Source organism: Mchenga conophoros, linkage group LG7, assembly GCF_057382185.1.
Source record: "Mchenga conophoros isolate Kocher_MC1m ecotype Shallow Benthic linkage group LG7, M_conophoros_male_GT1.1, whole genome shotgun sequence".
Lineage (NCBI taxonomy): Eukaryota > Metazoa > Chordata > Actinopteri > Cichliformes > Cichlidae > Mchenga > Mchenga conophoros.
In genome coordinates this window covers 55,589,309-55,607,986 of record NC_140532.1, presented here as the reverse complement: position 1 = coordinate 55,607,986, position 18,678 = coordinate 55,589,309, and the positions used below count along the sequence as shown (strand labels likewise).

General features: G+C 40.2%; 1 protein-coding gene across 3 annotated transcripts in view; it reads left to right on the top strand.

Moving 5' to 3' along the window:
- Window positions 1-18,678, top strand: part of adamts6 (ADAM metallopeptidase with thrombospondin type 1 motif, 6) — a 77,987-nt gene that overhangs the window by 16,793 nt on the left and 42,516 nt on the right. For all 3 annotated transcript variants that reach the window (XM_085280271.1, XM_085280272.1, XM_085280273.1), the window contains 4 exons: window positions 66-212; window positions 7,143-7,284; window positions 13,250-13,357; window positions 16,548-16,693. In XM_085280271.1, the coding sequence (XP_085136397.1) occupies window positions 66-212; window positions 7,143-7,284; window positions 13,250-13,357; window positions 16,548-16,693 (543 nt within the window). The remainder of the gene's footprint in view (window positions 1-65; window positions 213-7,142; window positions 7,285-13,249; window positions 13,358-16,547; window positions 16,694-18,678) is intronic.

Sequence of the window (18,678 nt, the reverse complement as noted above, 5' to 3'; positions counted from 1 at the left end):
AGACCAGATGGTCATTTCTCCCAGCTGCATTAATTCCTCTTCTTATTTATTTTTTTCTGTTTTAGTTTTGGGATGAACCATGATGGGATTGGGAATTCTTGCGGTACCAAAGGTCACGAGACAGCCAAACTGATGGCTGCTCATATAACAGCCAACACCAACCCTTTCTCCTGGTCTGCCTGCAGCAAAGACTACATCACCAGCTTTCTCGAGTAAGTGGGTGATATGGGTGGTGGTTGTTCCCTGTGGGCCTGTGTGTGTGTGTGTGTGTGTGTGTGTGTGTGTGTGTGTGTGTGTGTGTGTGTGTGTGTGTGTGCAATAGAGAAAAAGGTGCATTCCTGTTTTCCTTCCACAGCTGTCTCTCTTTACAACCCGCTGCCACTGGCTGGTCCATGTGGCTGGACCCGCTAGGCTGCTTTGTACACGAGGCCTTCCCCTACTTATTCACATCCACTTCATCACTGAGACTTTTGCCAGACCTCCTTGTGGCTGCGTATGATAACTGAGTGCTTTCCACCCCTGCATCCTTGCACCACAAGGCGGGTGATGTTAGAGCTCATGTGGGTTCTCGGTGGTGATGTGTAGGCCAGCTGCCTTAAACCACTGCTCTGCTGTTTTATATATTGGCCAAAGGAGGCAAAAAAAGGAGAAAGAATTGGAGCACATAAATAAACGAGGCAGTGATATTTGAGTCTTGCCAGCCTGGCATAGTAGAGGACACACCAATGTTTCTTTTCCAGAGGCTAGACAAAACATCTGGAGTAACAGAACAAACAGATAATCGTTACAATGACAGACTTCTACACCTATTTCTGCACAGCATGATTTAGAGGAGGCGTGTCAATTTGAAGCCTTACTTGAAATTCTACTGCTCTTCACGCTTGCGAATCCCTGATTTTTTTTTTTTCTGGCACTTTTGTCTTTTTATTAGATGGCAGAGACTCTGAATGTCTAACATCAGTGCAATATAACTACAGTCATGATCTTTTTTGCTCCACAAATTCTTTTTCCATATTTAAGCCTATAGCAGCACAGAGCAACTCAGCCGGCAGCAGACTTCTGTCAGAAATCCAGCTGTGTTATACTAGTAACGGCTATTGTAGCATGGAGCTGCTAATGCCTTTTTAATGATCATAGAATGAGGTCAAGGACCCCTTAACTTTGTAGCATTTGTGGGAGTGATAAGATTCTCGTGTAGCTTTATTGCTGCACAAAAAAATTGCGAAACTCAAAGTGCTTGTTTGCAAAAATGGAATAGTGCTGACCGTGCAGAGCTAGTAGCACAAGACCACCACGGAAACAGGAAAGAAACTGACAACAATGGAGGAAAGTATAAAATGGGCCAAAGGTTATGAATGATTTCTAATCTAATTTGATGTGTTGCTTTGCTGTTTATGTTGTTTTATCTTATACTCCCATAAACAATTAGTCGACAGGGTTTATTCTGATGGATATTTAGATTCATACAGCAGCATTTTATTCATTTATAATCCTTCTCCTCATGTACAAGATGTAGAAAATCAGGATCCATCATAAACACCTTATTGTATTGTGTTATCTCAATAGACCACTTTCCTCTCAGAGTGCTGGCTTAATTGTAGTTATAAGCTTTTCCAAAAGTAGAATGGGTGGTGACTATCAGGCCACTGTCTTGTGGAACCAGCTACCAGTTTGGATTCAGCAGACGTACACCTTCTCTACATTTAAGATTATTTATTTATTTTTTAAAAGCTACTACCTTTAGAACAGGTGACGCTAAATCATCCCTTAGTTATACCTCTGTTGGCTAAAACTGCAGTGGAACTCACAACACCCTGAGCATTTCTTCTTCAATGACTTCTTTTCACTTCCAATGCCACTAATCTTTGTTTGCTGTCCCCCATAGTCTGTTTTGTCCTGTCTGTTTGTGGTGTCTCGTTTCTCCTCTTTCCTCTTTTGTCTTTTCCCCTCTGTGCCCCTCCCTGAACCTAAGTAAGTCTATACCTTGTAAACTACCTTGTCCATAGCTGGTAACATTATCTCTGCAATGTCACCTGCCTTAGACAGCGAGCAAGAGGTCAGGGTATATTTTTACCTTTGAGTTCTAACACTAAGAAACTTTGTATCTGGTGCTTCTGCTGTCTGGTTTATTGTTTGGTTTATGTGCAAATTCATTTTTATGCTGATTTTTTTTAAATGCTTCATCTGACTTGAGATAACAACACAGAAAAACATTAAAACATTAGTATGTTTTTTTTTTTTTTTTTTAGTTTACCCTAGATAATAGAGATCATTTTTGAAAAATGGGCCTGTTATGCTAATTTTCAACTCCCTATTTTTATTCTTTAGATACTTTTCAGGTTTAAGTAATCCTTATTTATCTCATATTAGCCCGGGGTGTTGCCCTTTAGTTTATGTACTCTCTGAAAAAAGCTTTTGTAGTTACATTCCCTTTAAGCTATACTTCTTTTGATTGGTTGCCGTTTGTAAACAGGTTTGTATATTTCAACTCAATTCAATTCAGTTTTATTTACACAACACCAAATCACAACAACAGTCATCTCAAGGCGCTTTACATTGTAAGGTAGATCCTACAATAATACATACAGAGTAAAACCAACAATCATATGACCCCCTATGAGCAAGCACTGGCGACAGTGGGAAGGGAAAACCTCCCTTTTAACAGGAAGAAACCTCCGGCAGAACCAGGCTCAGGGAGGGGCGGCCATCTGCTGCGACCGGTTGTGGAGAGGGGAGGAAGACAGGATAAAAGACATGCTGTGGAAGAGAGACAGATAAGAGCCAGACAAGTATGATTCAATGCAGTGAGGTCTATTAACACATAGTGAGTGAGAAATGTGACTGAAGAAGAAATTCTCAATGCATCATGGGAATCTCCCAGCAGCCTACACTACTGCAGCTTAACTAAGGGAGAATTCAAGGTCACCTGATCCAGCCCGAACTGTATGCTTTAGCAAAAAGGAAAGTTTTAAGCCTAATTGCACAGAAGAGGGGCCTGAAAACTGAAGGCTCTGATTCCCATTCTACTACTTAAATACTCTAGGAACAACAAGTAAGCCTGCAGTGTGAGAGCGAAGTGCTCTAATGGGGTGATATGGTACTACAAGGTCATTAAGATAAGATGGGGCCTGATTATTCAAGGCCTTGTATGTGAGGAGCAGGATTTTGAATTCAATTCTGGATTTAATAGGGAGCCACTGAAGGGAAGCAAATATAGGAGAAATATAGCCTAGAAGAAGCCTAGAAGTAATAAATGCATGAATTAGTTTTTCAGCGTCACTCTGTGACAGGATATTTCTTATTTTGAGATATTGCACAAATGTAAGAAAGCAGTCCTACATATTTGTTTAATATGTACATTGAAGGACATATCCTGATCAAAAATGACTCCAAGGTTCCTCACAGTGTTACTGGATGGCAAGGTATTGCCGTCCAAAGTAAGAATCTGGTTAGATACCATATTTCCAATATTTTCAGAGCCGAGTGCAATAACCTCAGAGTTTAGAAGCAGAAAATTATGTCTTTTATGTTTATGTCTTTATTGCTGTATGTTTGAGATAATCATATTGGATATATCCTGTCTTTATGATGCTGCTTAATTGCACAAACATGCTGACCTTGTTGATTGAAATTTCAGCAATGTTTCAGATGCAAATCTGTTATTGTTGCAGTATTCAGTACTGTGCAAGAGTCTTGAGTCACTTGTCATTTCTTTGTCTTTTGCTTCCATTTGTGAGTTGTCTTGAGCAATCATTCTCCAGCTGGCTGCTTTTTCACTTATTTTCAGTCTAGTCCATGTAACTGACTGACACGTAAAAGACTTGACACAGGACCTAAGAGATGCATCTGACCCCTCTAGTGTTTTCTGAAATGGTTTTAATGGAAGGGTGGCTGTCCAGAAGATGTTCATAAGAAAACACACTCTCTCAGGCAAACTCCCAAGAGAGACTTATAAACTTTTAGATTTTTCCTAAATATTATATTTCATTTTTGTTTGCAATTGTTTTCAATAAATTGCTTCACCTATTCCCCATTTTACTAGCAAAATATGAAGAAAGGAGATGTGACTCAAGACTTTTGCATAGTACTGTACATTTGACAGAAAATAAGAAAAAGCCTCCAATTTAAGGTCCATGAGAAGATTAAAAGTCCATTTTAAGTCTGTTCCTGTAATGAAACCAAAGGGGCCGTAAATGTTTCAGTACTAACAGCTTTTCTTTGCAGTCATAGACACCACACTTTTTTTTTCTCTGCAGTTCAGCTTCATTTCTCAGTATTAAGACCATGAGAGCAAATTCATAACTGCAACCTTGTGGTGAAGTATTGGTTACAAGTCTGCGGTGTGTCTGTGTGTTCCTCTGTTTGTGTATTCATGTTTAGTTAGCGAGGCCCTCCAAGAAAGCGGATAATAGCTGCTGTGGTTGTCAGATGATGTTTCCGGCTGAAAGCTGTTAGAGGAGGGTAGTGAACAGCACTTGTGACAGAGATGACAGTATTAAATGCCAGCTTCCAAATGGGACACAAAGAGCTGCTTCTACTCTGCGCTGCCGGGTTCCTAACGATTTCTGGCTCGTGTATCCGAGAATCACTATTTAAAAAAAAAAAAAAAAAAAGAAGTACCCAAAAGAGACAAAGCTTTTTTTTACTTCACCTTTGAGCAGAATAGACTATTGCTTAACTTATATTATATGCATATTTGTATCGATCTGCGTTTTAGGTTTTAGTTTTATTGCCTTTTGCTTTTACAAAAGTGTTTTGTCTGTAAACTCAAATTATCCTCCCTTTCTCCCCCTCAATCAGAATTTTGGATATTGCACATGCATCTCCCTGCCAAGTAAACAACTTTGGCTGTGGTATTGGCCTAGATTCACCATCTTGCTCGAGCAATATGTGGTGCTTTGTTTGGGTTTTTTACGAATGGTTTATGAATGCGCTCACAGTTCAGTCATAGTTTATTCTCCAGAGTTTGCGTGCCAGTTTGTTCTAAATGTTAAAAGGAAAGCAGTTTGGCTTCATTAAACTCTCCGAGACCACATACTGCAATGAATTTCATATTAAACGTGTACCTTTTGTTAATACATGTTAGGTTATACTGATTTAAACATACTGCTGCCTCACAACTTATTGGATGCACTCAGCAGGCTTAATATCTTCGTGAATGACTAGTCCCAGAGTACAGGGATAGCTGAAGTTCCTGCTTGCTAGAAGACGTTTCCGCTCAGCATAATGAATTTGGCTAAATCCACTGGACAGGAAGCCTTTGCGACGATGTCAAATAATAGTCTCTATGTTTAAACTTTGACTATTTTGTCTCTCTCCAAACTAATAAATACTGAGGCTTGCCCTTAGTACACAGGGTGTCTGGGGGCCTCATAGTCTGGCTTTTCTGCCTCTGCCTGTGATGAGAGGGTCCTCCGAGGGACAAGAGTAAAGAAAAAACATTATTCCTTTCAGTAACAGAGAATAGAGCATTAAAAATGCAAGAAACGGAAGAGATTAGAAAAGATAGAAAAGATTAGAGAAAAGAAGGATGACTTGCTCTTCTTGGTCTTCAGCGCTGAAAATAAAACATACACAATAAGTTCTATTTGGTATGTAAACAAAGATTATATATAATATATTTTGTTTATGCATTCTTGTTCAAGCACCAGGAGTCTGTGAGTTTAGACAGGTAGTTACAATGTGAAAGTCAATTAAATGAATTTTTATGATGATTTTTACATAAATTTATACGTCAGTCAAAATGCTGTCTACAAAAATAACTGGAGAGATTTAATCTTGAAAACCAAATTACCAAATTTTGTGTTGTGCTAATCATATCCGGGTATTTAATTTATCTTAATATTATTGTTGACTCTTCCCCTCATTTTCATTCTGGGCCCAAGTTGTAGTTTGATCAGTCATAATGTGTAGCACTTACAATGTTGTTGTCACCAAGCCCACTTTGCCTTTAAAGGGATGAGAAGCATTCCATTGCATGCTACAGCTGCCACATCTGGAAGGAACACATAGTTCTTATGTGGGAGACTGCGGCACCCACGGTGTGGGACGGAGAGATTTCGCAGGTCTTTCCTCCCCACTGCTGTCAGACTCCATAATAAAGACTTTAACTGATCAAGCACACACATCCATACATATGCAATAATACCAAGTGCAATAATCCTTTCTGTCATCGTTGTATTTTTACTCAGTTGTATATAGTATTTGTATTTGTATTCTATTTTTATCTTATTGTATATTTATTTTATTTTATTCTACTGTATATAGTATTTTATTTTATTCTATTCTGTACAGTTGTGTACTGTATTTATTCTTATTGTATTCTAATTTTTGCCTCATAACTTTTGCACTGTCCACTTCCTGCTGTGACAAAACAAATTTCCCACGTGTGGGACTAATAAAGGTTATCTTATCTTATCTTATCTTATCTTATAGTAAACAGTCATGGTAATACTTTGCCTCGAGATAATCCTCTGACTCAGGGAAGACCAGTGGATGTAGTCTTTCATAAAAAAAAATCTTTTATAACCTCATGGCAGCAAGTGTCTGTGCTGGTAAAAGTATTTTCATTGTTTTAACTCCTAGAATACAAAATTGCAGTGTGTGTGTACGTGTGTGTGTCTGCTTTTGGTGGTGTACATGTTGTACATATTTTTATTTGACAAAACAGACTAAACAATCCTAGGTCTGGACATAAGATCCAAATCTAACTCCAGATTTCTTTCTTTATTTTCCTCAACTGTCATTTAATTGGCAGTCGGTGGGCTCAGTCTAAGGAGTCATACACACAATAGTGGAGCACGTAGCCATATAATCAGGGAGGGCTGGCCATTCTAGGCTGACAGCCTGCACCCTATTGCCTTGGGTAAAATGTCTGCTTGTGCTTCAACACTTCATTTGATGAAGAGGCGTTGATGTCTAATATCAGCATTAATTACATGACTTTTCAGATCTTTGTCAAAGCGTCCTATAACAGTAGTTTGGTACTAAAATTAAAGGAGTCACAGAAAACTAGCAAAGGTCTCAGAGGGGATTGACTCTAATTGTTCTGGTCTTGGCATCTCTAACTCGGCTATTATGCAAGTGTAGAAAGGTTTCTTTGTGTAAGAAACAATCCTATTGTAGGTTTGTTTTTTTGACAGCTCAGGTCGGGGGACGTGTCTGGACAATGAACCTCTGAAACGAGACTTCCTGTACCCAACAGTGGCCCCGGGGCAGGTGTATGATGCAGATGAGCAGTGTCGCTTCCAGTATGGAACCTCTTCACGCCAGTGCAAGTATGGGGTAAGAAGCCAGCATCTTTCAGACTACTCTCCTCCTGATTCTTCCTCTTTACACTGAGAAAATGGGATCTCTCTCCTATATTATGTCTAGGGCAGTTAAAATAAAATTTTCTAGTTCCCAAACGCAAGTTTTGGAACGCAGAGTTCACAGTGAAATATATATCACAGTAGGTACAATACCCAAACATTGCTAGACTTTACTTTCAAAGTGGAATAAGGATATAAACAACCCCTTGAATATTTGCAGTAATTAGAAACAGGCACAGTAATTTATTAAATGTGCAAACGTACATAGAAATGTAATATAAGGTAAAAACACAGTTTGTAGAATTCTAATGAGCTAGAAAGTCGATATTTGCTATAACCACCTTTTTCTGTATTTAGAATTCTAACAATGTTGACAAGAAATAATAAACATAATTCCCTGAAATGTACACCCAGACCATGACAGAGCCTCCATCGGGTTTTAACACAGCAGCAGACTGCTGTATCTCTCTCCTAAGTTTTCTGTTATGTGTAGACATAGCAACTGTTCATCCCTTGAATCAGGAGGCTGTTTATGCTTGAATGATTAAAAAATGAGTGAAAAAGCAACCAATGTCTAAATGAAGAAAAAAAAGGACACTGGAAGACAACTGAAGAATTATTGCTCAAGACCTTTTTAAAAAATATTACAAGCCAGTCGGCTCCCTGGAAGGAAAATAGAAGAAATAAAGAAGGGAAACAAAGAAAGAGGAAAAAAGAAACAGAAGAAATAAAGATGGGTGACTCAAGACGTTTTGCTTAGTATTGTACATAGAAATATTATGCATATATTGGTGTGATCTTCAGTGTCCATTAAGAATGAATATAATCATTGGAATCATTAAAATTGCTCTGTCATAGTAAACCTGAGCATCTTCACACTATGATGCAAAGCATATGGGGTCTTAAAGCTTGCAGTCTCATTGTTGTCTCGTCAGCTCTGATCCTCTGATTTGATCTGGAATTGTGTAGATTTATAGACACATTTTCATGTCATTTGCCTTCTTTTCTCTTGTTCTCACAGCTGTTAGACAACACCAAGAAAAACACTCAAAGAAAAAGCAGCAAAGAGCAACTGATAAATCATTTTTGCCTCTATTTAACAAATCCACCCTCAGCCTGCTGAATTAATTTATTCTGACCAACTTGCTTTTGCCTTCTTTCCTAGGATGTGCCTTAGCAAAAGCAAATGTTGTGTAACTAACAGTACATGACTGCTCTGTCATAGCAAACCTGAGCATCTTCAGATTTTAGACTCTTAAGGGATCACTTAAAGTTAAAGATTTTGTAGAACGAGAAAGTTATAAAATTTGTAGAACAAGTAATTAAAGATAACTAAGAAAAAAGTCCTTCAGAATTTAATGTTGTGTAATTATCATTGTTAAAAACTTTTATGTGGCTACAGTGCGAACAGGAAGTGCTAGTATCTACTGTAACATGTCTTTCCATGTTGGCGATTTGTCAAAATGGACCTGTGATGTCAATAACTTTCCATCAGGTCTGTAGAATTGTACTGCACATTTGTTATCTGACCTTATAGCCCCCATATTATATCCCCATCTGGAAAGGGCTGAGCTGTCTGAAAAGTAAATGCAGAAATGCCAATCTCTTTAGCACTTATTGGTTTTCTTGACATTTTGATTTCTTTTAACTGCAATATAAAAAAACATGCAATATATCCCTACACACTCTCTTATTTTTAATAACTATCTAATTTATCTGGACACTGAAACTACCAAGTAACCAAATTACACTTTCACAAGGAAATAAAAAAGTTGTTTGAGATGGTTGGTCATTTTCATTGGACCAAATGAGTCCACTGACATACTCCGGACTCCAGTGCATTAGGTGGTTGTAATGCAGAAGAGTTTGCAGCAAAGATTGCGCTATGTAAAGCAAATGACAGACAACTGCAACAACAGTTAGCACGGGTGGGTTTTCAGTACTGCTGCCTCTGATTGTGGTTTACAGCTTTCCAACCTGGGCACTGAAACTGGAAAATAGATAAATAGAATGGAACACAGAACTTCATTTAAACCCTGCTCCCTGTGGTAAAAACAGACTGATTTAGTCCAAGGTCCTGAGGAAACTCCTGCAGAGGGTTAAATGAGTGTGTGAAAATGTACAAATGTACTTCATCATCCCAGTTTACTAACCATATTGTGTCTTACCATGCCTTTGAGTGTGGTTAACCTTAAGTGTTAAGTTAAAAAAAAAAGTAAGAGAAAAACTCGTTTTTTCATTATTTCCTCATTTAGATTAAAAGGGGGTGAAGAGGTTATGGACAGGATTTCTAGGCGCAGCCAAGTGGCGGAGGGCTTTCGCTTTGGTGGCCTCAGAATCTCATCTCTGATTTTTGCGGATGATGTGGTTCTGTTGGCTTCATCGGGTGATGGCCTCCTGCTCACACTGGAACGGTTCGCAGCCGAGTGTGAAGCAGCAGGAATGAGGATCAGCACCTCCAAATCTGAGGCCATGGTTCTCAGCCGGAAAAGGGTGGAGTGCCCACTCCGGGTCGGGGATGAGTTCCTGCCCCAAGTGGAGGAGTTCAAGTATCTCGGGGTCTTGTTCGCGAGTGATGGGAGAAGGGAGCCGGAGATCGACAGACGGATTGGGGCTGCAGCTGCAGTAATGCGGACGCTGCACTGGTCCGTCGTGGTGAAGAGGGAGCTGAGTGTAAAAGCGAAGCTCTCAATTTACCGGTCGATCTACGTCCCTACCCTCACCTATGGCCATGAGCTGTGGGTAGTGACCGAAAGAACGAGATCGCGGATACAAGCGGCAGAAATGAGCTTCCTCCGAAGGGTGGCTGGCCTCTCCCTTAGAGATAGGGTGAGAAGTTCGGCCATCCAGGAGGGGCTCAGAGTAGAGCCGCTGCTGCTCCACATCGAAAGGAGCCAGCTGAGGTGGTTCGGGCATCTGACAAGGATGCCCCCTGGGCGCCTCCTGGGTGAGGTGTTCCAGGCATGTCCCACCGGGAGGAGGCCCTGGGGCAGACCCAGGACACGCTGGAGAGATTATATCTCTCAGCTGGCCTGGGGTATTCCCCCGGATAAGCTGGAGGAGGTGGCTGGGGAGAGGGAGGTCTGGGCCTCTTTGGTTAGGCTGCTGCCCCCGCGACCCGGCCTCGGATAAAGCGGATGAAGATGGATGGATGGGGGTGAAGAGGAAGACAATACTTTTATTAATATCAAGGCGACACAGGCAGTGAAAGACAAGAACCAACCACACATTTAAATGAGCAGCTGAAAGATTCCTCTGATATCTAATGGACAGTAATGTAATATTGCTCTGCATCACATAGAAAATTGGGCACATGATGGAAGAGAGGACAGATTAGTTGAGATCACAGAGTTATTTCTTTTCATTGAAAGAAATATCTGACAGAAGATTACAACAAGGCCCAAATCAACGCTCAGTTATTTTGGCTCCTAAGCTCATAATTGTGGTTTTAGATTGCCAAGAAAGACACCCATTTATGAAAGGGTGGAATTCCGGCGCTGATTTATCAGAGCTCGATTGGAGTTTTTCGTCTGACGATCAGATTTATTTCATACTTTGAAATCGATGCCCTCAGTGAGAGGATGGATGTAACCACAGAAAAAGATCAAAGCTTTAATAAATGGAAGAATCTGGTTTCTTAAGCCAATTCTTACCCAGAATGTACCAAACGTTTCCACGACATACTATTTGGGATTTTACCCAAGCGATATGTTTGGCTTCCTTCTTGTGACCTGGCGCCTGCTTCAACAAACTTGCTTAGGTTTAAAAGGCATAACATTTTCTATGACCAGCAATATCAAAAACCAACAGTCCCAAACTATTTTAAATCATTTTAGCTACACGGCTGTAAGGATGGCACTGATAGTTGTCTGGGGAAACCACCATGGTCCAGTTTGAAATATCTTAAAAAAACCTCAGATATTCATTGATATTTGTACCACGAGACAAATTTCAAGGTCTTTTGTTATCTCAAGATTTTTTTGCTACGCAAAGCTAAGCTATTGTATGTACATTGTTGTTGTTAGCATGTGACCATGCTCAAAATGTTGCTGTCTCCAGGTAGTCTAGCATGCCTGTAAAATGCTAGCTTTTACTATTTTCCTCAAGTTTTTGGTTTGCTTTTTTTGTCCCATGTTTGGAAAAAGCTTTGAAAATGCTATTACTCCGTATCTGTCCTCAGGCAATTCTTGTGTCATGATTCACAGAGGCTCAACAATATCAAAAGAAACTGATATTTCCATTTTCAGGAATTCCCTCAGTTTTGGGATCTTTCTTTGCATGTGCATATATGAGTCAGAGCTGGGAAGAGCGGCAGCAAAACACAAGAACAGCACAGGGCAGCTATCACTGACAAAAGTTGTGACACTGACTTAGTAAGAAGCAGCCAGAAAAATGCACTGCTTCCATACACTGCATGCGGATCATGTATACAGTATATATGAACAAACAGCTTATTAGGTATTCCTAATTTTAAAAAAATTCTTTATGATGCTTAAACTTGTCTGGTTTTTCTCACACAGTTTTGGAGAGGTAAGATTAAAACTTGTGATTATTTTGGAGGTTGATGTTTGTTTTGAATTGTTTGAATGGTATATCATTATATTACTGTATACAACCACTTTAATTCTATCCTATTTACAAATCTGGAAACATGGACAAGATGAAGTCACTTCAGACAATCTAAGAAGGGAGTTGTATATACAAAATCACTGTACTTCAACAGTTCACAATATATATATATATATATATATATATGTCTATATGCCTCCCAGGGTTAAGGACCACAATGCCTTCAGGGGGTTAGGCTTAATTTATAGATTATAAAAATCCTTGAACCAAGGGTTGTCATAAAATTTATGAAACATATGAAAAACAAACAATCTTTTGATATTAGTGGGGCTCTTACTGAGTGTCTCTGACCGCTTGTTCTCGTTTGACATAAATCTATCAGCCCCGCATCCATGTTTGTTGAGGCCCGGTCAGTGACCTTTTACCATGGCTGAGATAGTGACTGGAGCAGTAGGGGTGGCATATTAAAACCAGCTGGCATAGGGGAGTCGGTGCAACCAGAGACTGGCAGTTAGCTGCATTATTGAATCTGGATAGGCTCAAGGAGCTGAAGAGCTGTGGGATATTTACTGACCTTTGGGCTCAGAATCTACGTGTTGGCTCGTTATTCTTTTTCATGAGCTTGCTCTTCTGCTCTACTCAGTTGTGTTATAAAAACCTTTGAAGTTAAGACTTCCCAGTTTACTTAAACAGGAAATCCAGTCTTGGTTGTGCAGCACATCATGTGCTCACTTTATCCAGTTATTTATTTGGGGGCAACTTAACAGTGTATTTCTTCTCTTTCAATAATCTAAATGGTTTCTCCGTTCTGTACTGAAGAGTGATGATGTTTACGCAGACAAATCAGTAATACTAAGGATATTTGTTAGGCTACAAGCCATCTTTATCTAAGACTTGGGAGGCCTATTGCTCACTCTTTATTTCCCCTAAGAAGCCAAAGTTGGATTTCTTGAACTGATGTCACGGTCCCATGTGGTCCTGAGATGAACATGAGCAAACGTTAGTCATGGTGTTGATCTAGCTGACTCTTCATTTCTCATAAGAGAGCATTAAAAACACGCAGTGACCCTTAGCATGTTGCTCAAAATACACTATGATCCAAAGCATATGGGCTCTTGAAGATAGCAGTCTTGATGTGGTCTCATCATCTCTGATCCTCTGATTTGATCTGGAATTGTATGGATTTATAGACACATTTCCATGCCATTCTTTTTTGTTGTTCTCACAGCTGTCAGACTGCACAAAAAATACTAAAAGGGAAAACCAGTAAAAGGCCACTGATAAATCATTTTTAGCCTTATTTAACAAATCCACCCCCAGCTTGCTGAATTGATTTATTCTGACCAACTTGCTTTTGCCTTCTTTCCTAGGAAGTGTGTAGAGAGCTCTGGTGCCTTAGCAAAAGCAACCGTTGTGTAACTAACAGTATTCCTGCTGCAGAGGGGACCCTGTGCCAGACAGGCAACATTGAAAAAGGGGTAAGTCATCTAGTGTTTCTCAGACATTTAAAGGTTAAAGTTTTTTTCCAGATACACAATTTTTAATATTAGAAGATGATGACTCAAATAAATACAAAAATGCTATTTTTAAATGATCTCATTTATTAACAGGAAAGAAAAAGAGATAAAAAAAAAACCCCCTCCAACCCTGTGTGAAAAAGTAATTGCCCAAACTTGTTCAATCATTAATTAACTGCGATTCACCACATTTTGTGGAAATCTGAGCTCAGTTTCACTAGACACACCTAGTTGTGATTACTGCCAGACCCAATGAATCAAGAAATCACCTAAATTGAACCTGTCTGAATAAAGAGAGAAAATCATTAACATCTATCACTCTGGGATGGATTGCAAAGCCATTTCTAAGGCTTTGGGAGTCCAGTGAACCATGATGAGAAGCATTATCCACAAATGGACAAAGCATAATACTCCAAAAATCCTCATCTAGTAGGTCAAAGATGAATCCAGAACAAGAGAACTACAGGTTTTACAATGGCCTAACCAAAGTCTGGTCTCAAATTAAATTGAGATGCTTTGGTTTAACCTTTAGCAGGTCATTTATGCTTGAAAACCCTTCAGTGTAGCCGAATTAAAACAATTCTGCAAAGAAGAGTGGTCTAAAATTCCTCCATTTCAGAAAGAGTGAAGGAAGCCATAAATGTGTTACGGTCTCTTGCAAATCTTTTGCCATCTACATGCACAGAAATTTGAAACTAAAGAGAAATTCACATTAACTACTTGCATTTTCAGTATAGCCAGAAGCTCATTGACATGAAAGTTCAGAAATTCAGAAATCCCTCCTGAAATAGTGATAGTTACTGTGGGATAGTTATTTAAATACAAATGGCCTGCACTAGGCAACTTGACTCTTATCTTCTTTTGGTTTTCACATACTCCTTTTTTGGGATCACCACAGTGGACAATCTGCTTCTATCTCTGGAATCCTCCTCTAGCATACTAAACTTCTGCATGTCCTCCTTCACTTCACTACATCCATGAGTGTCCTCTGAGGTCTTCCTCTTTTCCTCGTGCCTGGCAGCTCCATATTCCACATTTTTGTCCAGTATATCCACTATCCATCCTCTGCACATGTCCAAATGATCTCAACTTTGTCTCCATATTGCTCAATCTGAGCTGTCCCTTTTATATTGGAATATAACCAGAATACAACCAGCTGGTAACCAGTCAAGTCAAGGACTCTATTAGAAAGAGCCACATCGCAGATGAATTGCGCTCATCAGCACAGACTGATTCAGATTGGTTACAACATTGACTGTGTTTATAAAATAGATTGCAGTTACTTGCAAACCTTTGCCACTATGTCTGAGAGTGATTGTGGGAAATCCAATTTTGACTGTAATTCTTTGGAGACAAGTTGCCTGTCACCAGAGATTGACAGTTAAAATACTTATGAGTTGCTTGCCTGCTTAGTGAGTTGTGGCAACTGTTTGCTGTAGGTGGGTGAAATTGGTCACAATGAAGTACATGATGTCTGACTGAAAACCTGTTTGCGATTGCTTTGGTCGCCAGCAGGTTACTGTTGTCAGCCGTAGTTTGCATGGAAGTTGCCAACTTGTCTGCACACACTCACCTAAGCCTCTAAGTGTTTGTGAAAATGTCAGGAGTGTGATACAAATTGGAAACTGACACTGTTTACCTTCACAGTTGTGCCTTTTGAAATGTGCTGGTTTCAGAGGTAACACAACTTTTATTTTATGCACTTTGCATTGCACCTTTTCAAGTTTCACTAACGCTCTGCACTTAGTTAGCAAGTGTTTGTATATGAGTCAGTTAACGATGGGTGACCGCGGCAATCTGCTCATGACCAAAGCAGTCACAAGGAGGTTTTTGGTTCAGTGGCCTGCAGTGACCGATTTCACCCAACGACAGCCAGCAACCGTCAGGGAATACACATTTCTTCCAAGTGAAAATAGGCTGCCAGATGGACCAAGCTACATCTAGAAGTTTATATGTTTTAAATTAGAATTTGGGTGAACCTGCCCTTTCAGCACTGCGGCTATATTTAATACCTGGTGACCTGTGATGTGAAACAAGCACTTTTATTCTCTTCTCTGTGTGTAGCTAGTGGTACCTCACTAGTGTGCACTCATGCATTTGGTGCAACCACACACCCACACACACATGCACAAACTCACAGACGTAAGCAGGCCAGGCTTTAGGTCATCAGCCGAGTGCTGATGCCAGCCAGGTTAGGGGAGACTGTTTTAACACGGATTAAGGCAACCATTGTCACCGGATGGTCCGAGGGGTAAAAGGGAAGAATAGGAGAGTGTCACGAGCTGTCACCCATAATTACCATTAGCTCAGTGGAGCCTTTGAGGACCAGGGCCCACGGACAGAGTCCTGTACAACACAGGGGGCCCCAGGTAGAGCCTGGGGGGCTTTAGAACAGCTTTTGGAGCAGCTTTAGGAGAGCCAGTGGCATACTCTGTCTGCCCCTGCTGGGGACGGCTTCAAAGGAATATGAATGTCAGCCATTTCTCACCCAGCGTGTAATGGAGAGAGGCCCTTCCAACAGGACCAGACAGAGATAGAGGTAGAGACTGGGGGAAGGGAAAGCGGGAGGGGAGACAGCCAGGAATTAACCAATAGAAGGGAGCTTTGCGTTTCTTCTGTGTGTTCAGATTGACCAATAAACTTACAGTTAACGCTGAGGTTCTGTGCCCGTATCAGTTGGTCCTCCACATTTCTCTTTCTCCACACTGCTAATCTTGTTTAGACAGCATCTCAGAAATTAAATGAGAGGTAGAGATAAAGAACGCAGCAGCTCAGCCTAGCCCTCACCTTGACTGTACCGTTCTCTAGAGGGTTATTAACCTACTGACACAGTTGGAGGGACAAAGGAAAGTCTCTGATCCCCTCTTCCCCCACAACTCTGAACAGATTAACATGATTACTCCTGAAACGTAGTTCAGCTCTTTCTCTGCCTCACCTGTCTTGGAAATAACTTCCCATAATGGAAACATTAAATAAATATAGAAGAGTCACGAGACACACGAGAATTAATTATTGGACGAAATAAGCTGTATGTTATAGTGAGAATGGGCCTCTTTAACTTGAAGCTGGTCAGTGTGTCTGAAGAAATTATTAAGATATGTAATAACCAAAGTTTTCCACTCTGTGGATACTTCTGCTTCTCCCCACCCAGTGGTGCTACCAGGGGGAATGTGTTGCGTTTGGTACCTGGCCTCAGAGTGTGGATGGAGGCTGGGGGCCATGGTCCATTTGGGGGGAGTGCAGCAGGACCTGTGGGGGCGGTGTATCCTCCTCCATGAGGCACTGTGACAGCCCAGCGTAAGTAGGCAAAGTAAGCCACAGCAAGCTGAACACACACATCCAGGTCCTTGCCTACAAGTGTGTGTTTGTGTGTAGATGTGCATGTGTATGCGTGGCTGTGCGGATGTGTGTCGTAGTGCGAGTCAAGCTACAGTAATTATACAGCAGTCATGTCTGAAATATTCACAAGGCTAAATGCTTCTTTAGTGGAAAAAGTAAACTGTTAGACCTAAAGTAAAAATATGTTGACTGCTACAGGTAATGACGCTTTTAATTTATGACAAGTGTAAATATTCTGACATGTGGTACAGTGATTTTAATGTTCATTTTAAAATCCTCCACCTGCTTAGAACAAATAATGATTTAGCAGCTCGACAGCCAAATGTAAGGGGTGAATATCTGAGTCACATTTGTCATTATTAAACATATTTAAGAATATTGCTGCATATTTGCTGGACGTGTAAACATCTCTACTGCCCAGAAAACCATTAGTTGTTGTTTTTTTTCTTGCCGTCGAGTCGAGGCTCTAAAATGAAAGTTGAACCGATGTCTCGGGCATTACTGTGACATTGGTTCAAGTAATGTGTTCAACATTGCCTGGATGCCTGGTTAGAATTTCTAGTAAGATAAATTTTACAGTAGGTATGGATAAACAAAGCAACCTTCTGCTTTGAAGTCCCCCAATTACCCTACTGAGCTAAGCAGCTTCAAACCTAATGTGGTAATTGTAATTTTATAATACATTAAATTCACCATTCCTATAAACAATAGAATTTATATGTACAAAACCATAAATAACTTCAAAATATTGTTGACCGACACAGCCTTTGTTCTGTGTGGAAATAATATCCGTTCATCTATCCTACGTTATTTTCTTTATACATGCTGCCTTTGGGACTCATTTTCAAAAAGCATAATATCTCGTTTCACTACTATGCTGACGAATCTACTTCCCCCTGAATCAGGATGTCCAGTCCTCGTTAGTGCCTTTGTTCAATTGTCTGCGGGAAGTAAAAGATTGGCTATTACAAAACTCTCTAACTCTAAATGAAATTAAAACAGAAATTATTGTTTTTGACAGTCCCATTCCCCTGGACCAGCTAACTAATACACTGGGGTCCTATGCCAGCCATCTCTCTTATACCGTTAGAAATCTTGGAGTGGTCCTGGACAGCTCACTCAAGTTAGACCAACAAGTTGCCTCAGTTGTGAAAATGAGTTTTTACATCAAATCTCCAAGGCAAAGCCCTATATTCCACATAAAGACCTTGAAAAGCTTATCCATGCCTTCATTACTTCGAGACTAGACTATTGCAATTCTCTGTACATGGGCCTCCAATTCTCTCTCTCATTTTTAAAATCCTTTTGTGTACTTTTAAAATTTTAAATAACCTGGCGCCCAGTTTCCTAACAGACCTTCTCGACGCGTATAGCCCCAAGAGAGCGCTCAGATCCTCTAACCAACTGCTCTTAGTGCAACAAAGGCCGCGACGAAAGACCAGAGGGGACCGAGCTTTTGCAATGGCCGCACCCCAAACTCTGGAATATCTTCCTATCGATGTCCGCATGTCAGATTCCATTCAATCGTTTAAATCCCGCTTAAAAACTCAGCTGTTCCATCTAGCGTTTGAAGCAAATTAGTTCGGTCTTCCACCTGGTCTGCAGTTGTGCTGTGTAACTGTAACTATAACTGGTTTTAATTGTTTTTAACTGTTTTTGTTGCTTTTGTTGTAATCTGCTTTGCTACCTTGTGTGAAGCACATTGATGGACACTGTCCTTTTCAAATGTGCTATATAAATAAAATATTGATTGATTGATCTATTGTTCCATTTTTGCTGTACTGTGATCAGTTTTGACCATGGAGATGACGTTGGGGTTTCAACCATGTTTTTGGCTTTGGAATTCCCATTTTTAGCCTCATTATGAATGTTTTTACTGTCACCATTTGGATGTGACCAATAACTTGTGTAACCCCACACCCATTTACTGGCAGTAAGTCGTT